Below are 21979 nucleotides of genomic sequence, written 5' to 3' on the forward strand. Positions count from 1 at the left end.
ACACCCACCCAATGGGCCACGCCCACCCGGCACCCGATGATACATAAGTGGTCTTTGGGTTGCAGTTTGGGCACTCAGTCTCTAAAAGGTTCGCTATCACTGCCCTAGGAATTGAATCTTCTATTACCAATATTCACCTTTTTTTCTTGAAGGAAGTCTGGAAGTCAAGAATCTTATATACCACATAACAAGGATTGATGGCCTTATTTAAAAATAAATGAGACAGAGAGTTGTTGGAGAATGGGTGTGCTTTTTTTGGGCTCTGACCCTATTTATGTCTTGTTTCAGCCCTACTCATCACGCTATTCCCAGTTTAAAAAAGGCTGCTCTAGCTCAGCTTACAGATTCAAAAATTTGCATCTCCTTTTATCTAAATCTCAGCGTGTTTCATTGGGCAAGTGGAAATCATTAAAGAAAAGCCAGTTTGGTCTAATAATTAATGCACCAAAATAGAAACCAGGAAACTGTGAATTCTAGTCCTATCTTAGTTATGAAAGCTGCTGGGTGACTTTGGACCACTCATTCTCTCAGCTCATCTCACCTCATAGGGTTGTGCAAAAAAAGGGGGGAAGGACTTTATGTATTTTCAATGCCTTGAGATACGTATAACGTAATAAAGGCAGCATTTTAAAAATCTGCAAATAAAGAAAGTTTTTTTTCTTGTGCATTGTGGTGTGTTTTTTTTCCTCCTTGCAAATTTTTGTGATCTCTCTGTCTTTCTCTTTTTAGTAAGAGGTTCAGCAAATAGTGGCAAAAAACCAGGGAACCTACTTAAATGAAAAATTAAAATAAATAAGAAATCTAAATATCAAATAGCAGTACAATAGGCTTGTGCTTTTCTGCTGATAAAAACAGAACTAGAGTGCTTTCCAGCTTTATCCTATCATATGTTCATCATTATGGCATTATGGGTAGCAGGATCCTTAAGTTGTGTTCAAGAATGCTTTCAGCAAAGACACCTGATATATACATTGTACATAACACCAAGCTAGACCCTTCAGCTTGATAGTTCTCAGTATCCTTAGAGAAGGATCTCCTTTTTAATATTAAGCCAGCATCATCACTTGACTCGGCATGTCATTGCTGATTTGATTTTATCATTTGGTATGGAGAGAAATTGCTAAAAATGTATTTGTTTCTAGATATACTTTTCAATGCCCATTACCAAATGAAAGCCACAAATGTTTTCTGGCTAAAGCTCCCATAGTTATGAGGCATCTAGCCATTTTCAGTTGGAGTCTCTCTTGACTTAACAGGGCAGTAAAAACAACAATCTAACTTCATGCTTTATTCACAGCTTTTTCTCTTCAGTTTGCATAATAGTCAAATTTGATTTATGCTTTGTTAGAGCTGCTAGACATTGGCTCAGATACAAATGCATCCAACTTTCTTGCATGGGTGATAGGAATCATGATAAAGAGCGCTGGTAAGATCCTGCTGAAGATTTCGTTCACACTAGTTGGTTTCCTGCAGCAACTTGTTTCCATATGGATGCCCTACTGTGGAATAAATATTAAGCTCTAGGCTCTGCTTTGTTCATGTCTCCATTGCCCTTTTTCTAGGAAAGTGGATATAAACTGGCTATTGTATTTAATTACAGCCCAAATGACTACATATCTTGATCTTATCTCTACTACCCCCCATATACAACATTTCACCAAAGTCCTTGAGGATATAAAGTAAATCTTTCATACTTATAAGATGCAGAGTCCTGAGATGGGAATATGTCAGTCAGCAAAACAAAACCTATTAACTCCTCCCATCCCAGGTGTCATGTTGCTCCTTTAGAATACAATCTGCTGGATAAGATCCAATATTGGAATTCAACTCTCTGCACAATATATGTAGGAAACTGTAGAAGTGAAATGTGTTTAGTACCATTTTATTTTACCTTTTAGAAAGGTGTCATCTATGTTTCCTGCAAATGACAAATTGTTTTGGTTATGTTTAAAAATGAGGGGGGGGAATCTAAGACAGTGATGGCGAACCTTTTAGAGAACGAGTGCCCAAACTGCAACCCAAAACCCACTTATGCATTGTCGGGTAGCGGCTGGGTGTGGCCCATTGGCTGGGTGTGGCCCATTGGCTGGGCGTGGCCCATTGGGTGGACGTGGCTGCGGTGGTAACGGCAGACTGGGTGGGACTAAAAAGTTCAATCAATCAATTCCAACTTTGCAAGATTTTTTTTCCCACAAGAAGTTGAAATTGACTGATTGATTGAACCTTTTTTTTTTTTGCACCCGGGCCATAGGTTCGCCACCACTGATCTAAGAGATAGCTTATACATGGACTCTCTCTCAATTTACCTTAGTGTAATGCAGTGCAGTGTAGTTTATTGTTATGGTCAAAAGACCAGCATAAGGAATATAGAAAAGTAAACACACAGAAAAAGAGTTTATATATAACCAGAACATAAAATAGAACAAATATAGAAATTTTCTGTTTTAAAATAGTTCTTGCATTTCAGACTGTGGTTCATCATTAGTTGAATTTGTATCTTTTCCAATTCTCTCAAACCTCAGTTTGATCACAATTTTTATTCTTCAGGTATTTGTAATTGGTGCACTCCTGTGCCAATCCTGTGCTATCTCTAAGGGGCAGTTGTGACATTCCTAGTCTTTCACTATATTGAATGCTCAGGGGTCCACAATCCCGGGCCACAGACCTATACCAGTCCATAGCCTGTTAAAACCAGGCCTCACAGCTGGAGGTGAGTGACAGCCAAGTGAGCAAAACCAAAACCATCTCCCCTCAGTCTGTGGAAAAGTTGTCTTCTATGAAACTGGTCCCTTCTGCCCAAAAGGTTGGGGACCCTTGCTCTATATGTAAACAGTAATGATAGACAGGAATCTTGTGCTGCATTTTAGGAGTAGTTACACAAGTTCCTCTTTACCTCAGTACTTTAGGAGCAGATGTGGTAAAAACAATCCCAACATCCTTCACTGCTGACCATGCTGTCTTGGACCCCTCAAAGTATGATTCAGTTATATTTTTCTCCCTGTTCCAACAGTTTGGTTGTATCAGTCCTCCCCACTCGTTAGGTTCATTTCCATAATAATTCATTTTCAAAAACAATATATTTTTGTTTTAACTGACTTTAGTTAAATTTAGGAGCTATTCTGTTTTTTTTTTTGCAGGTGCAGGTGCAGACAATCTCTAGATAGATCACAAAACTGTAATATTCTTCACAAGATGCTGCTTGTGTATATTACCCAGTTGTTCAACATTTATAGCACAGACTGAGCCCCAGGGCAATATAGTTTATATAGCTTTGGATGTGACTGCTATAGAGCCTTCTCAAAACTTGCTGTCAAATTGTATACTTTAATTTAATCAAATGGGAAATATATATTGGAGAATAACTCTATTGACTGTGATTACTTGATTTAATTTTCATTACAATTAAATTTTAATGTGTGTAAATCAGATTTGGCTTTTGTTCTAGCCTCATCCACTTAGGGAGATATGTCCCCCACTATGCTCTCCCTCTTCTTGATTATGCATCCTTGATTTAAATTCAACTGGATACAACTTGCACCAACATATGGCACAGTACTAAGTAAAGAACTAGCATATATTTTCTCAGTGGACAACTGTTTGTAGTTGAAGAAGTTTGAACCCAGAGTAGAAAAGATTATTATCAAATGCCATATTTGGCAAGGAGAAAGGACAAGGAATTTCTAATTGTTTTCCTCTGCCTAACAAATGGTTCTTCTCTTGTTCATAATAAATATATTTTTTTCAGCGATGTAAAAGCTTGTTGAGCCATAGGAGAAAAAGGCTAACTTGTACTACTAATTTGCTGAACCCATAAGCATGTGAAAAGGGGTCACATTGCATGGAGAGTGTACTCTGCAAAATAAAGTTGTTTTTCCCACACATGGAAACCATTCTTCTAGTTACACATAATTAATTACTCAGTTCTGACAGCAAAGGGTGGATTTTCAGTGTAGACACTATATACCTAATGAGAAAAAGAGATCAGTAGCCTTTAGAAATGCTGTCATTTATTATCTGTTAGAAAGATAGAGCCTTTAATCATAAGTATAAGAAAAGTATATAAGGAAAGACTAGACAAGGTTAAAAAACAAAAGAATTTCAACTGCAAATCTCACTGATACTGAAATTGTTAAGATAAGTTGCTTTTAGAAAGTCTTTGTTTCAGCTACATTTTGTCACAGCAATTGATTCATTTTATTCTTTTTAGAACTCTAGTGCGGACCATAGAGTTCGTCTGGACCTTGGGCTTTGGGACAAATTCAGTGAACTTGCAACAAAGTGCATTATTAAAATAGTGGAATTTGCAAAACGATTGCCTGGTTTCACAAGTTTGACAATTGCAGACCAGATCACACTACTTAAGGCTGCTTGCTTGGACATTTTGGTATGTAACTTGTCTCTTTAAAGTGTTTTGTTGACTTTTGTTCCCAATAACCAGTGTATTTAGGGGGAGTCTTGCTGATTAATACCGGTAATAGAAAGATAATGGGCACAACAACCTTTGGGGAGGGATGGGCATGTGCCATGGAAAAGTTTACATTTTATATAAATCGCCACCAGCAAACAAATGAGCAAGAGTATTTCTACTGTTTTCTCTAGCCTCTTCATATTCATCCCCATACACTCTAGCATAGTCAGGCAAGCACACTTTTAAATGAAGCAGAGGCATTCTTGTGAACAAAGGAGGCTGTCCCTGGTGTGCAGAATTCCATGTTCCTATGACAGTGTTGCAGTGTCTGTGTGTGTGTTTATGTATGTGTATACATGTGTGTGAGAGAAAGAGAAAGTATGCAGATAGACAGACTGACAGACAGAGACAGGAGAGAGAGACAGAGACACACAGAGAGAAAACGCTCATTTGAGGCAGGGATTCTGCTTCATACTAAAATAAGTTCTTGTAGACTCATGCATGATGACAGGACCACAGCAATAGTTAATGGTATTGCTCATACTTTCCTCTAGTAAACAAAAGCTGCTCCAGAAGAGCTGTGACTAGCCATTTCCCAATTCCCCAGTATCTATCCAATCAAGTTCTAAGGAGAGGCAATGTCAGTTTTAAACAGTTGAAAATAGAAAGTAAATGCATTTCCTCTCCCATGATTAGAGGCAAACAAAAGCATCTGAAATAGAAATACTGCAGAACTGAACAATATAGTTTTTCTGTTCAGAATTTGTAGCATTAATATCCAAAATGTTGTCCTTTTTTAAAGTTCAGCAACACTGCCCCCAAGCTATCTTATAAATTTGTGATCCCTAGCAAATGTTGTGAGAGTTCATATGCATGTGATTAATCACTTCTTTAGGAGAGAATGGAGATTCTGTGGCCCGGCAGATGTTCCTGAACCACAATTTCTAATATCATTGTCTCTAGCCAGTATAGCCAATTGTGAACAGTGCTGGGAAGCTCCAGCAACAACTGAAGGACCATACATACCCTATCTTTACTTCAAGGTAAAATAGGTAATACAGAATTAATTCCACCACATCTGGCTTTTCTAAACAGAAATAAACATATATTTCGAACAAATGGCTGTTTTCTGCTCTCCACTTACTGCCTCTTGTTAAGTAGATTTGAAGTTTGGTTTGTTCAGGAATATTTCCCATTAAAACAATTAACATTATGTTGCCAGAAACCTATAAAGTTTGGTTGAAAACTTCAAACAAAATCCTAGGGAGGGGAATATGGTAAGTACTGTAGCTTCTTTTCCTTTTCTTGCAAGCTCTACCACTACTATAAGCAAAGAGATTAGCGTGCACCTCAAAGATGCACCTAGCAGCATCCATAAACAGCAACGGGCAGTCAAAAGGCATGACAAAAATTCTTTAATTTTACAACATAAGAAAGGACTCATTGGAGAAGAGCCTAATGCTGGGAAAGATTGAGGGCAATAGAAGAAGGGGATGACAGAGAACGAGGTGGCTGGATGGAATCACTGAAGCAGTAGGCGTGAACTTAAATGGACTCCAGAAGATGGTAGAGGACAGGAAAGCCTGGAGGAACGTTGTCCATGGGGTCGCGATGGGTCAGACACGACTTAACAACTAACAACAAAAGACAGATTTAACCATAGTTTCAATTGGGAAAATGTGACAATCCTAGATCAGGCCAAATCCAAAACTGTCAGGGAATTTCTAGAATCCTGGCACTCTGACAAATCAGCCATCAATAGAACATAGACATTAACAACATCTTTAGACCATGCAAAAGAGATAATCAACTAGCCCCAAATAGAAAAAGACTCCAGCACCTCTCCACCAGTAATCAGTACTCAGATCAGCATAGATTACAGTAGTTCCAAGGTCAACTTCAGATCAACAATCAAGTAAGCAATACCCCAATCAAGAAACTGCTAAAGAGCCATTAGTAAACAGCCCAGGCAAAGAATCCCTAAGACCGCCCCACCCACACAGACAGGCAAGACACAGAATATAAACTGACAACAAACAGCACTCCTGACTAGCACTGATGATGTCACCTAGTTAGGATAATGAAACGTCTGCAAGAAAACAAGCAAACTCAGAAAGCACCAAGGATTCCTCAGAGTCCTTTTTCATGCAGGCTTTCACATTTGTTAGCCTTCTTTTCATTGTGTATGCTCTTGCTTCAAGACAGAGCCATCTATTGTCAATTGCATGCCTGCCCTAATTAGTGCTGCTGTAATGCCATGATTTATAAAATCTGGTACTGTTCCAAACATGCTTGACCAAGAATTCTGAGAAGGAAGTTGAACTGCAGTTGAGAGGCAGAGTAGCTTAATAAATGGTTAATATATTACTGCTGGTATGACTCTTTTAAATAAAGGTTAAGAGAGAGTTTGCATAGCTTAACTTCTTTCCAACTCTTCACTCTTAAGAGACTGCTTGCTATTTTCAGTTTGCCATTCTCCTGGAACATTTATCTGCAGCCATATATGATCGTCTATAATCTCCCCTTGCTTCAAGGGCCATTCTGGATTCCAGACAGGATTGGACCAAGGTTTTGGCACAAGATGGTAACATATCTCATGTGGATATGTGCCACGTTTAGTATTCTGGACAACTTTTCCTCTCTGGAGGAATGGAAACATTTCTCTTGTGGATATCTGATCATCATGTGATCATTTACATTCTCACTGTTTGGGTGGGGACAAAAGTAGAAGTGGTTAGGTAGGCTTTGCATTGGTTTTTTTTTTTTTTGAATATCTCTTTATGCTCTTCTGATCACTCCTTTTTATTTCTTTTTATTTCTATGCTTGTTTTCTCTTCCCCTGCCCCGTCTCTCCTCAGGTTGCTGACAAGTCAGAATTTATTGTTGTCAGGCCAAAAAAAACCCACATGAAATGAAACTATGGTCCTCTTTCAAACTAGGGCTTCAGATTGTTCACCTCTGCATTAGGGGAATAATTGTGGTAGAGTTCTTTCTTGGAGGACTCTCTCTAAAGTTGAAAGGTTAGCCTTGATTACAGATACATTCTCCAACATTGGTCCTTCAGCATACCCATATATGTCTTTCTAATTATCCATGTGCAAGTCAAAACCCAATGGAATTATGGTTAAAAGCACAGAGATGCAATTTTGTGAGGAATATTTGAAGATTGCTTTTTGGTCCCAGATAAGTGTTTCAGTGATAGGATTCGAGACATGGGCATTTAAAAAGTTGCCTTTTTTTTAACAGGTGATATTTTCAAAGAAACAAATTCTTCCTGCTTTTCCTTTTTTTAAAAAGTAATTATGTAGAGCTTAAATCTGGACCATCACAGGTAAATAAGAAGTATACAACTATCTGGGCCATTTCACTGTCGAGTAACTACTAATATCAATAGGAAGTGCTTGCTAATATATGGTCCTCATCATATTCCATACATTTTCCACTCATTGGTTTCAAGTTTGGTTTTTCAATTACCATAGAACAAAATTGTTCCATTGTCCTCATGGAAGTTTTTCAGATATTTCAAGATAGCCTTTATGTCTCCCTTTATCTTCTCTCTAAATAGAATAAACACAATCAATGCTTTCAATAATTCATCCTAGAACCTGAATATTGAATTTTGACACTGTATAGGTAAGTAATCTTAGAAATTCAGGATGTCCCCTAAATGTACTATTGTTTCTACTATTGTTATTCCTTTACACTTGTGTTTCATATTTCTATTTGAACCCTTAAAGCATCTTAGTGTTAATAAAAAAACCCAGAATATTATAATCTTATCTTTATAATAAGTGGCAATTTTGCTGCCTCTGTCATTAAATAGAGTTTGTCAACTGTCCAGCTAATGAACTCAAAATCAAGGAACTTCAAGGCTTTGAAGTATCATAAAGGATAAACTTTATTGAATACACATCTCGGAACTGAAGAAGCAAAACCAGCTCTGGTTTTTCCACGCAAAAATCTGCCTAGTTAACAATAGCTTCCCTTAACCCCCACCCACCGAGTGTTCGTATTGCCCAATCATACGTCTTTGGTTTGTTATGAAAATGGTCCATTTGTCAGTCAGACACCTGTGTTAGTGATCTTGGCATTCTTGTAGGCTTTCACAGTCAATGGACAGCCATCTTAAATTCCCTTTCCTCCCCATGCTTTCTACCCCTTCCCCTTGTTTCTATGGCAAGTTGAGTAGCGATAGAAGTTAGCAGGTATCTTATCAATTCAACCTTGACATGCTGTCCCCCTGAAAGAAGGGTAAACATAGGAAAACAGTAAGCACAATTAACCAAACATTCAAACATCATCCTCTTGGATGTTGACAGTATTTATCATGAAACTTTCTAATTAATCTGTCAGCCTTAATGTTACGAGCTCTTACCCATTCAGCATCAGCTAAGGGGTACCCTCTCTATTAGACTAAGTATTGTAACTTCCCCCTAAAAATCCTTGAGTTAGTATTTTCTTCTCATAATGTTTCTCACCCTCCACCAATATAGGAGGAGGAGGTTCCTCTCCACCTGGTTTTAAGCTAGATCTTTTGAATGGTTTCAACAAGCTGCAATGCACAGTGGGTGGACTCACTTGGGTGGACTCAATTCTTTTGGCAACCATAGTTCAGCAGTTCAACAGTTACTGAATTAATGATTTTCACAATTGAGAAAGGTCCTATGTACTTAGGACTCAGTTTTTTACAAGGCTGCCTCAACTTGAGATACTTAATAGACAGGTACACTGATCCCCAATCCTTGGGGATCCCTCTTCTGATCAGATTGCCTCTTACGTGATTCGCTAGTCTTGTCCAATGCCTTGTGAACCTCCCCCCATGTAGTTTTCAGGTTATCCATCCAATCAGCTGATAACAAGGAGGGAGATTTCCTCAGTAGCTCTGGCGTTGCACAAAATCCACTCCCATTGCTATTTTGAATGGGGTGAACTCAGTACTACTATGTAGAGAATTATTGTATGCTGCTTCTGCAAAAGGCAAAAGTTCTGCCCAATTGGTCTGTTGGTAGTTCACATAGCAACGCAAGTATTGCTTTATCTTTGAGTTAGCTCTCTTGGCCAATCCATTAGTACTCGGATGGGATCCAGAAGCAAGCCCCTATGAAGAACCTATCAGTTTGATAAACTCTTGCCAAAACTCTGCGGTAAACTGCACCCCCCAGTCAGAAATGATACGCCTTGGTACTCCATATAATCAATATAAGCTGCACGAACAACTTGGCCAAGGTTCGGGGTGATGGGATTTTCAGACATGCCACAAAATGTGCTTGTTTTGAAAACAGGTTAATCACAGTTCCACAATGAGGTCCATGACTATCTATGTTGTAATTCTCACCAGCCAGTGGACCTGGCAGCTGAGTCTGAGGAATCAGAGGAGGAGGAGGAACTTGGAGTGACATCAGAGTCAGAGGAAGGCTCTGAGGAACTCCAAGACTTACAGTCTGACGAGGAGCCTGGCCCCTCTACTCATGCTCAGGCTGAGACACAGCTGTGCTGGGAGTCTGAGTTGGATAGTGATGAATCACAGCTGGAAGATATCCAGGATGCACGTAAATGCCGGCAAGAAAAGAGAGTAGGACAGAGGAATGCAATGGGGCCGCTCCAAAGGCAAAGGAGAAGGCATTAGGAAGCCACGCCTTGGCTGCATAATAAAAGGGAAGGTGTGGGAGGTGCTGGTTGCCAAAGGCAATCGTTCATGTTGAGGATTGAGTTTCTGTGAACTGTTGTTTGTTTGCCTTGGACATTGATTCAGGTCTGTGAATAATAAAAGGGGATTGGTTTTTTCCTGCGGTTTCAGCCTGCTTATTGGAAGAGGGGTTTCTCCTTGTGAGCTTAACAAGGACTCACGTAGGCTAGGACAGAACAATCTTCTCCTATAGGTTGCTGGAATTAGCCACTGGCTGCAACAGTCCAGGAGGCTTCCCTGGCAATCTTTTCATGGAAGCGCAGGTCTGGCACCCAGCAATGTAACTCTCTATGTCCTAATAATCTTAGGCCGCCAAAATTGCCTCCTGGCTAGGTAGGTTTTCATAAAACCAAACGCCCACGGGCTTTACGTCACGACACCTTTGCAATATCTGAACTCTTGGGTTGAGTGGCAGATACAACTTGCAACCCTTCCAAGCCAGACCTTCTCTTATAGTCATCTCCTCTCTGTGTTCCCTAAACCATTCATCCTCCTGCAGGGTTTCCTTCAATTTCTGGGTGATCTCACTATCAGCTGGCTGAGATAGAGCGGCAAAATTGGCCTTGTGGAGCCTTGCAATGCCAGCTGCCCCTAGGAGATGATAGATTTAACTATTTCTTCCCTGGAGCTCTTGTACTTAGGCAGGTGCATCTATTTATCTAGCTTCCATATATGAGACAGTTGTCCATTTTGATTGCACATACTTAGAGCAGTCCTGAGAATTTTCCAGAGTTACTGTTAGTTATTTTTCCAAGATTATTTATTTGCTATCAAAACCTAGCCTGATTGTTGGTAGGAATATCTTGCTGTTATCAGTTCTGAACTAAGAAAAGGGGAGAACAACTTATGCTTGTTCGTTTGATCCTTGGATAGCCTCAAGTAAAAATCCTTCTGCTTTCTGAGCAGCTCTATTACCAATTCTATAGTTCAGTAAATTGGAGGTTCAAATATCTTTGGACTATTGCATATATACTGTGATCAGCAGCAGAATGTCATTCTTTCATATGGTGCACTTGTCTTGAAGTGTCAAAATAGTGGGTATGAGTGTTAAATTATTTCCGCAAACACTAACTTTGTAGAAAGAGGAATGACAGACATTCGGTTAATTTAGGAAAGTCTCCACATATAAATTATATATATAAACAAATTTATAACAACAAATAAATAAATATAAAAGGTAGAGTGTATTAAACAAAAAAGAGTTTAAATAAAGCAATATTGCTGTGAGGAAGGGAAACACCTGTAGGCTTTTGCTGATGTGTGTCTGAGTATGTATGTGTACAAACACACATTCCACAATAACTTTTAGAAAATATGGAACTTTTACAAGCATGGCTCTTCAGCTGGCTTAGAAATAATTTCATTTTTGTCTGATATATTTGTATAATTCTTATATTTATGGTTTCTTTAAGCTCAGCCACCAATTTGCTCTGAGAAAAGTTCAAGAGTCCTAAAGCAGAAGGCATCCTGGAGAAAGAATTTTAATGTGATTTAAATATTAACACTATTAATTATATTTAATTATAATTATTATTAAATAATTAACATCAATTATTAAATAAATATTAATTATAATTAATTATAATTGTTAATAACAAGCATTTGTGGGTGTCCTTTCAAGTTAGTGGGTGTCCTTTCAAGTTAGCCCTTGCAATCTTAGCAAGATTTTTTTGAGAGCGGCTTGCCATTGCCTTCTTCTTCCTAGGGCTGAGAAAGAGTGATGCCTAAGGTCACTCAGCTAGTTTTTTGTTTAATGCAGACATAGAAGTCACAATCTCCCATTTTCTAGCCTGGTGCCTTAATCACATTAGCTAGCAGTTAGTTCATTAGCACATTTATAATAAGTAATATATTCTTCATAAGGGAATTTATAAAGCTTAAAGTTTGAAAATGCATCTCTTTTACGAATGCATATGGTAGGCTCATTTTTCAAGATTTGGGGATTTTTTGCTTCATTTGTTTGCTAAAACTAGCTTTAAAGGCAATGATTCTAGCAAAGGTTTTTAAAAAAACCCCACAAGGATCTTGCACAAAATATGCCACATGTATTTGTTGTCACTGGCAAAAAATGTGTAACTCAATCAGACGACATTCTTCTCAAGTAGCAACAAGAGATAGCTTATATTACATATATGAAGTTCATTCTTGGGATTGAAGCCAAGTGTCCCTGTCGTTTTAACTCACACCATTTTTGTTTTTACTCAAGTCTGAAAAGTTTGTACAGATTTACCCATTTCTTCTTCTCATCATAGGATATTAATAACCCAGCATTCCAATTCTTTCATTTTGTCAGCAGATGTGAGCTAGGAGCGTAGCCATAATATAACCCCATCAAAATAATCATAGTATACAGATTTGTCTCATTATGAGGAAAATAATATACTTAATGAATATGAGCCATAAATGGTTCCTCCCCCCCCCCCTCCGTGAGAGGAAAAAAAACTCATTTATCAATATGAACTACCCAAAAAAGTCAATATATTAATTTAGAAATAAAAATTAAAGCAATCAATATTTGGAATCTTTAGAGTTTCCATTGTCTTACCATTCTTTGGAATTGAATGTTCTGTTTGGCCATGAAGTGGTTCTTTAGGATTCACCATTTTATTTGGAAACTAATTAATAATGATTGAGAATATATAGTAAATTACTGTCTCAGGTTTTTTAGGAGATGCAGGGATGAAGAGGATGGGCTCTTTGTATATTCTTAAAAGCTTGAATGCTTTAGAAGTGAGGAAATTAGATAATTGGAAAAAAAGGATCATTTTCAGTTGGGGCACTTATGAAAGTAGATAACCTTATTTCATTCTCACTCAGATCATGGCTTTTTCATTTCTGAAGATGGTCTTTTCTTATGCAGGATCAACTTTAGCAGCATTCCTTTCTCACATACACTCACAACACCATGACTCTTCCATTGGACTATATGGGAAAACTCTAAAAAGATTAATAATATGCAGAATGAGGAGGTATTAGCAGGATGGACTACTTCTTTTTTCCTGTACAATTAGCAATGTTCCAATACCTAAGGGGCTGCCACAAAGAAGAGGGACTCAGCTTCTTCTCCAAAGCACCTGAAGGCAGAAAGAAGCAATGGATGGAAACTAATTAAGGAGAGACTAATCAAGGAGAGAAGCAACCTAGAACTAAGGAGAAATTTCCTGACAGTTAGAACAATTAATCAGTGGAATGACTTGCCTTCAGTGACTTGTTAGTGTTACAACATTGGAGGTTTTAAAGAAGAGATTTGACAACCATTTTTCTAAAATGTTACAGAGTTTCCTGCCTGAGCAGGGATTTGGATCAGAAGACCTCCAATAACAACCCTGTTATTCTGAGAGGACTAAGATTTCAAGCTGTCAAATTCCTAGCATCAGCGTGATTTTTCATATAAATTCTACCAAGATTCTGAGAATGTTCAAAATTAGAATGAGTCACCTGGGCCTTCACTTCCAAATCCTGATCTGTAAGGCATAGGTTTCCAACCTTGACAACTTTAAGACATGTGGACTTCAATTGGCTGGGGAAGACTTCTGCTGTAAGGAATCCAGAATAGAACACAACAGAAGGGCTGACTAGTTTCCACTTGAATACAGTGAGCAATAGAAAGCAGACTATTTCCTTGGTCACAGGTTAGGGTTAGGGTTAAGTTTGAACTGCTGTTATTGTTGGAAAGATTTCTCTAACATTCAATCAGGATACACTTTTTATAAATTAAATTCACTGTAGTATTTTGTAGTATTAGCATAATAATATTCTTTTAATCATTACCTGTATTTTTATTAAAAATTTATTATAATTTTATATGCTTATATATGTATTTATTGTTTCGCTGTGAAATGGAAGGCAAACAAATTTAATAAACAAACAAATAGAGAACAAACCTTGATCAATTCCAACCCAATCCTGATGTATCATAGACTAATTTTAGTCTATGATACATCCCCTTCCCTTTCTTGACTTGAAAGAAAAGTTGAAATAATGGCAGACAGAAAATTTTTATTGCTTATTAAGACATATGTGATACATATTTGTGATTAAAACATTTGTGATATAAAAAAGATAGAGAAAAAAAGTGAGCATTTGGCCAAAACACCTAAAATATTTTGCCTCAAAGAAGTATTTCTGAACAAACACAATATTTGAGTCTTAACTCCTGAGTTAACATTTAGGATTTGGCTGCATAAGATGTACATTATAGAATTTTTAAAAAGTAATTTAGCTAAGAGGTGGCTCCAAAATTGTAGAGAGATATTTTGGTCTAGTCAAACCCATTGAAGGAGACTATAAGGATTATTTTCAAAACTCATCATTTTTACCCTTCCTAAATTGACATAACTTTTCTTTCTTTCCTTCTTTCCCAGATCCTCCGTATTTGCACAAGATACACCCCTGAACAAGACACAATGACATTTTCTGATGGCCTTACGCTAAATCGAACTCAGATGCATAATGCTGGATTTGGTCCCCTGACAGATCTTGTGTTCACATTTGCCAATCAGCTTCTGCCGTTGGAAATGGATGACACTGAAACTGGCCTGCTTAGTGCCATCTGCTTAATTTGTGGAGGTGTGTTTGAATGACATGAGCTTAATTGTGGAATGAGTTGTATAGGCTAGCATTCTCTAGATTTTGCCAACAAGATCTTAAATTTTGATGCAGTATCATGGAAGTAGGAGGAAGTTTGCTAGCTATTGCTCAAAAATAACATTTCTTGTCTTACTGAGATCAGATATTAGGAAAGCCTTGTTGTTATAAATTATTATATATTCAGTTTATATGCTGCCCTATTCTCAGCGATTTTGTAGTTTGGCACATATTTAAAACATGACAATAAAAACAATGAAACAAAAAAAAGGGGTGAGGTAGTAGAATAATCAACTGGGTTAACAAAACAAACCTACCTAAGTTAAAAGGAAGCATTAGTCATCCCCACCAAAGACTTGGATAAGTGCCAGGTGTTCCGTTCTCTTGAAACATTACTAGGATGTGGACTGTTCAGTGTTGGGGGAAGGGAGGGCTCTTTCCAAGGGGCAGATACAGCAAGAGTAGGCATTCTTTCAGGGTTCGGATACATAGCATTGCTTAATTGAAGGAACCTGAATTGATCTGGCTGAGCAGATACAGTGGGGAGATAGGTGATCCCTCAAGTAATCAGGCTGTATGTCATGTTTTTCTATTTGTTTTGGCTTCTTAATGTTCCAGACTCAAGAGATGAAATCTGGTGGTAACTGAAGAAAAAGAGAAGAGGGGGTCATGGTATGGTAACTGTGAAACAGAGAATTCTGTCTAAAGGGATTAGAAATAAAGAAATGTCTTGAGAAATAAACTACACCGTAATCAAAGTTGGATTGCTATGACCAGTACTTAAAAATTATTTGAATATTGGAAAGAAATGGAGGAAAGCACAGCCAAAATCTAAATATTTCTTCATACATTCCTTCAGGCAAAATCTGGTGGTAGATACATTAAGGAGGAAATATTAAAAACATCAATGAATGGAGGAAAGCAAAAGATCCAGCTTTCCTTTAATCGTTTGCTGACACCTACTGGCACCCAAAGGCAATTTTGCTCTGGGATCAGGAATATGAAAGAAATAACAGATAAAAGAAAGAATGTACACTAACCTTTTAAATTTGTTTTGTTGTTTTATATTACTGTTTTACAAATTAAAATTTTATGGATAATTACTGTTGGACTTTAAATAAATATTTACATTTGGCAGTGCAATGGTCTACAACTGGAAAAGAGGAAATAAAATAGTTCATCAGTTGCAGCCTCACCAGTTAGAAACAAACAAGTTGTGCAAAGAGTGTTACCCACCACAGAGCTGACAAGTAGGAATTGAATTGTTTTAAACCTCCAGAACAAGTAATAACAAGGAAAAATAGGAGCCATTATAGCATATGTTTATAACAGTTTGATGTTTGGGTATTTTAACTATTATACTTTCTCAGACCGTCAGGACCTTGAAGAACCAGCAAAAGTAGATGAACTACAGGAGCCATTATTAGAAGCTCTCAAAATATACATCCGAAAAAGAAGACCCAGCAAACCTCATATGTTTCCAAAGATCTTAATGAAAATCACAGATCTGCGCAGTATCAGTGCAAAAGGTAAGTTTGATAACTTGGTAAGGAAGATGGAGATGTGCAAACAGGAAGACTGCAAGTATTGACCAGCTGGTTAATGCTAAAAGAGTGACAGAAGTACATTTTTAGAAAGGCATTAGTAGCTTTTACTGAATAACAGTGTTGGAAGGGATCTAGGAGGTCTTTCCTGCTCAGACAGGAACTCTATACCATTTCAGACAAATCGTTGTCCATTCCCTTCTTTAAAACTTCCAGTGTTGGAGCATCCCCAACTTCTGGAGGCAAACCGTTCCACTGATTAATTGTTCTAACTGTCAGAAAATTTCTCCTTAGTTCTAGGTTGCTTCTCTCCTTAGTTTCCATCTATTGCTTCTTGTCCTGCTTTCAGATGCTTTGGAGAATAGCTTGACTCTTTATAGCAACTCCTTAGGTATGCTTGTTATGTTTGCATAAATTCAGTTTCCTTAATGAAAACAAAATATTGATCCTGAACTTCTTGAGTTATGTAAATTTCTGATTTACATAATCATGATGAGCTTTACATAAATTTGATTTATGTAAAGCTCATCAATAACAAAAAGTTATCATTGCAGAATTACTTTTTAAGTAAAGTAGTAACATATAGGATTAAATGTTCATATAGAGCCAGATAAAGACAACTGCTATCATGTTGTCCTCGTCCTTCTTTTCATTAAACTAGACATACCCAATTCCAGCAACCATTTTTTATATGTTTTAGCTTCCAGTCCCCTGATCATCTTTGTTGCTCTTCTATGTACTCTTTCTAGTGTTTTTACATCTTTTTTACATCATGGTGACCAAAACTGGATGCAGGCTTTACCAAGGCATTATAGAGTGGTATTGACACTTCATGTGATCTTGATTCTATTCTTCTGTTAACGCAGCCTAGCACTGTGTTGGCTTTTCTGGCAGCTGCAACACATTGCAAGTTTATATTTAACTGATTGTTCACTAGGACTCCATGATCCCTCTCACAATTACTACTATTGAATCATATACCACTTATATTATACCTGTGCATTTCATTTTGTTAGATAGGGCCCAATGTTCAAGTTTGTCAATATTCTGTATCTTAAATCTATTTTATAGACCAGTGATGGCGAACCTTTTAGAGACCGAGTGCCCAAACTGCAACCTGAAACCCACTTATTTATCAACAGGTGCCAGGTGGGCGTGGCCCACTGGGTGGGCGTGGCTGTGGTGGTCATGGCAGAATGGGTGGGTATGGCCAAGGTAGGCGTGGTCACCTCGATGTTGCTCGTGGGCAGGGACTTCTGTGGGGCCAGACAGGGTTGGGGGAGATCCAGGGGGTCTCTGGTGGGTGGGACAGTGGGCAGGAGGCTTGTCCTGCAGGGTGAGAGGAGGCGAGGTAGGGTAGGGGTGCCATTGTTGCAGGGCAAGGCGATGCAGGGGCCAAGGTGGCTGCTTCCTGACACCATTGGCCCCCGCACACAGAGGCCAGCGAGCACATGGGGGCTGACAGCGTCCCTTGACCGGTACACTCTAGGGCTCTGCAGCCCGCTGCCAGCAGTTCAGAGAAGCCGCCTCTGAGCTCGACGGCCGGCCGACAGCTGAGGAGGCGATGCAGTGGGTTGTGCCCGGGAAAAGGAGAGCATGCGAGGCCAGGAGGGATAGGACGGGGGAGAGGGAAACCAGCCATGCTAGGATGCATCTGGCCATGTGGGACCTCAGCGAGTTAGCAGACGGCTGCTTGAAGAGGGATGGTTGCCATCTCTGGGGCATAGCGCGTGTGCCCACAGAGAGGGCTCTGAGTGCCGCCTCTGGCACGTGTGCCATAGGTTCGCCACCACTGTTATAGACTGTTGGTTATTCCTGCCAGCTTGGTGTCATCTGTAAATCCATGTAGATCAGTTCCATTGAGGACTACACATTGAGTGCAATTAGTCAGCCAGTTATGAATCTATCCGGTGGTAATGCTGTCTAACCCATATTTTTCTATCTTATCAAATAGCAAGTGGTGGCCTACTTTATCAAATACCTTACTGAAATCCAAGTAAATTATATCCACAGCATTTACCTGGTCCACTAATTTCATCACCTTGTCAAAGAATGCAATAAGATTTCTTGGCATGATCTGTTTTTGACAAACCCATGTTGGCTTTTGGTTACGATTTTGTTTGCTTCTAGGTGTTCGCAGATTTGTTGCTTACCTTTTCCAGAATCTTCCCAGGTATCGGTGTCAGGCTGATAATTCTGTAGTTTTCTGAGCCCATTTCTTTCCCTTTTTTGAAGAAGGGAACCACATCAGCCCTTTTCCTGTCCCCCTGGTACTGTAGTTCCCTGGTGCTCCAGGATCTTTGAAAGATATAGTTCAGTGGTTCTGAGATCACATCTGCCTGTTCCTTCAGAATCTTGGCATGTAATCCATCTGGTCCCGGTGATTTGAACTCATCTAGAGTGAACAGATGCTCTTTTACCATTTTATTGCCTATTTTAAATTGCATCCTAATCTGTTTTCTCCTTTTTTTGATAGGTTGAACTGCTTTTTCCTTTTTATGTAAAGACAGATGCAAAAAACAAGTTTAGCAGTTCTGTTTTCTCCTTGTTGCTCCTCACTTTCTTCCCATTTTCTCCCATTAATGGACTAATTGTTTCCTTGACTTTTTCTTATTTTTTACATGTTGAAAGAAGCTTTTTTTGGTTTTTTTTAATTTTTGTTGCAAGCCTTAGTTAATTTTGAGTCTTAGTTTTCCTGGCTTTATCTTTGCAGGCTAAGGCTATTTGCTGATATTCTGCCTTAGTTATGTGCCCCTTTTCCCACTTTTTATAACTAAGTTATATTTGGTTAAACTCCCTTCTTGGGGAAGCCATATCATTCTTTTGACTCCTCAATAAATCATGAATCTTTTCCCCATTTCTGTGAAAATGCTATCCTAAGGAAGTTCTGCTAAAAGATGTTATTTCTAAATATCCTATTTCTCTTGCTGGCTCAGCTCACTCATGAATATGTCAGATAAAAGCAAATACAGACGATGTACCTGACTGTGATTGTAACACCATAATTCTGATGCATGACTACAATATTTTTTTTAAAGAAAACTTGGTAAGAGGAAAAAAGTGAAGTAGGAAAACGAATTACCATTTTCTTTGAGTTGAGATGCCTGGAAAAAATTAATGGAGACATCGCATTCAGCTTTCTGATCTGGTGACTACCAATGCACAGATATATAGCTCAGCTAATCAGTAGAGGATATAGCTAAATATATCTTAGAATTGTTCATAGATTCTTTGTTCTAGTCATCAGCTCTGAATAGATAAGAAACATTCTAATCAGCAGAACAGTTTTCCTGTTGCTGTTACCCAAACCTGGGCATGGCTTCTTGCAATAATCCATGTAATAAGGTAAAAAAACCAACTAACTTTTTACATTTTTCCCCCTTGGCTGAACAATTCATAAGGTGCTGAACGTGTTATTACACTGAAAATGGAAATCCCTGGATCTATGCCACCTCTTATCCAGGAAATGTTGGAGAACTCAGAAGGACATGAACCATTGACACCAAGCTCAACAGTAACCACAGCAGACCACAGTCCAAGTATTTCCCCAAGCTTGGTAGATAATAGCAGTATCACTCAATCTCCTTTGGTGCAGTAAGACATTTTCTCCAAGGAAATTCCTAACTCTTGATGTACAAGGATGACATGGCATATTCACTCTACGGCTGCTTGTTTTCTGGACTTTTACAGATACAACAACCCAAAAAGACCAAGAATTGTTCATATGTATCTATATTATGTAAAGGTATGAGTATGCGTACACGTACAGAAAGGAATAACTTACAGCTTAATTTGAAACATGTTTAGTACACTAACATTAGAATCATATATGTGTTTGTGCATGTATGTGTGCATACATGTACACACACACACACACAGAGACATCAGGAGTAAGTTCCATTACTTCTCTACATTAGTAGGACTGTGATTTCATGAAATAAATAAGCTGATATGTTACTATTGCCTTTTTTGAATGTCCAAGTGACAAGATTGATCTCAAGGAGGAGGTTTAAAAGTTGTGGTTATACCATTTCTGATAACTTTGTACATATAAAATATATGAATATGTACTTTCTATCCTGGATGTTTGGTGCTTTCCCTTTTTAAATGTGTACATGAAATGTCCCAGACATCCCTTAGAAATGGACAACATACTTGTCTGGATAAAAACATTTTAAAAGACACAGTCTTAGTTAGGATGAAAACTTATCATTGCTCTTTTTAAAGACCTCAGTGTATTAATTCTTTCCCAGCAAAAGATCAAAGAATTTCACTGTATTAGCAGAAGTAACTTGTGTGGGAGTGTAACTGCCAGCTCAGTTATTTGAACATAACTTGTTCTATTGTTAATGTCACTTTAAAAATATACAAAGGGTTTATTACTTTGTTGACTTCTCTACGTTTAAAAATACTGAAATTTTACTTCATTTATAGCCTTCAAGGCAAAAACACTTTACAGTGTTATGTTATTTTACTTGTTCACAAGCTATTAGGGAAACTTGGTGAAATAATAACCAGGCATAATCACTACCTCTGAGTCGGTGGCATTAGTGAAAATGTTCCTCAGTCCTATCATTCTTTTCTGTGGCATCACAGGGCTGGCACTAGAACACCTAGAAACAGATGCTGGAATCTGCCTCTTTCACCTTGCTAATCACCATAAAACAGAGTGAAAAATGTGGTAGAATGATTACAATTTTTTAAAGTGTCAGGTTTTTTTTAGGTTTCATTAAAAGCACTAGTGGATTTTTTTTTATATATTCTAGCAAATCTGTGATGTACTTTCACTGGCTCTGTTTGTACATTGAGATTGTTTAACAATGCTTTCTATGTTCATATGCTGTTTACCTTTTTCCATGAATTCTCTTGGCAAAAAATAAAATATATTTATTTTGATCCTATGTAAACAAAATTATTTAGAGCAAGCTCTATACACAAGGGAACGGTTTTATACTTTTAATGTTTAAACTTCATTTCAAAAAGGTTTGCTGGTTGCAACCATGACAATTAAAATGTGTGCTTTTGCACAGCTCTCTAGAACATTTCTACAAGCCGGTCAGACACATAACATTTCAATGAGTAAAAAAGAGCATAAAACTGTAAGTGTAAGAACAAAATGTTAAAATGCCTACACACAATAATAAAAACCATCAATTACATCACATAAAATAAGTCAAATGTACAAAAAGTTTGCGACAGAAAAGGACAAAAGGACAACTTAAGATATTTGTTGGAAGTTTGTGTGCTCGTTCAGCACTTAATTAAAAATAGCAAAATCATCATCTTCATCAGACTCTGCAAAATACTTCACTTCTTTTCTTGCCCGACCTGTCCGTGGCCTGGAAGTTGTTTCAGAAGCAAAATCAGATGGGAAAATGTCTACATCAGAATCCGGATCAAAGGCTGTTTTCTTCAGTTTCTGTTTTAAAATAATTATTAAGAGTTACTGTTGATGAAGATCTCAATTATGCAGCCATTTAAAGCTATTAGGTTGCAATTTTTTTAGAAAGAACAGTTTATATGCAAGCTAACCCATGAATTATTTTATAATGCTTTCATTAATAACCACAAAACGTATCCAGCAGTTTGTTAAATTACCTTGCTCACAATGGACTGGGGGGGTTTTCTTCCGGGGTTATATTCACCTTCATTTTCAGAACCAGATGCTTTTCTTTTCTTTGCTCCCCTGCCTTTTCCTATTGAAAGATTGAAGGGAGAATCTACCTCAGTTCTTTGTATGTTTTACCAAAGTAA

General features: G+C 38.0%; 2 protein-coding genes across 4 annotated transcripts in view; one reads left to right on the top strand and one right to left on the bottom strand.

Moving 5' to 3' along the window:
• RARB (retinoic acid receptor beta) overlaps positions 1 to 21086 on the top strand; it is a 248910-nt gene extending 227824 nt beyond the window's left edge. For 2 of the 3 annotated variants that reach the window (XM_015811703.1, XM_015811702.1), the window contains exons 5-8: positions 4208 to 4384; positions 14459 to 14663; positions 16052 to 16210; positions 19627 to 21086. In XM_015811703.1, coding sequence (XP_015667189.1) covers positions 4208 to 4384; positions 14459 to 14663; positions 16052 to 16210; positions 19627 to 19823 — 738 coding nt within the window. In that variant the 3' untranslated portion in view covers positions 19824 to 21086. The remainder of the gene's footprint in view (positions 1 to 4207; positions 4385 to 14458; positions 14664 to 16051; positions 16211 to 19626) is intronic. The other variant, XM_015811704.1, reaches the window with a different exon arrangement.
• A 30-nt stretch (positions 21087 to 21116) lies between these two features.
• The window catches only part of TOP2B (DNA topoisomerase II beta), a 47126-nt gene continuing 46263 nt past the window's right edge, over positions 21117 to 21979 (bottom strand). The window contains exons 34-35 of the mRNA XM_015811705.1: positions 21824 to 21921; positions 21117 to 21644 (exon numbers count right to left, since the gene is read on the bottom strand). Coding sequence (XP_015667191.1) covers positions 21483 to 21644; positions 21824 to 21921 — 260 coding nt within the window. The 3' untranslated portion in view covers positions 21117 to 21482. The remainder of the gene's footprint in view (positions 21645 to 21823; positions 21922 to 21979) is intronic.

The sequence above is a fragment of the Protobothrops mucrosquamatus genome, unplaced genomic scaffold, assembly GCF_001527695.2.
Source record: "Protobothrops mucrosquamatus isolate PMUCROS unplaced genomic scaffold, P.Mucros_1.0 scaffold47, whole genome shotgun sequence".
NCBI classification, from domain to species: Eukaryota; Metazoa; Chordata; class Lepidosauria; order Squamata; family Viperidae; genus Protobothrops; species Protobothrops mucrosquamatus.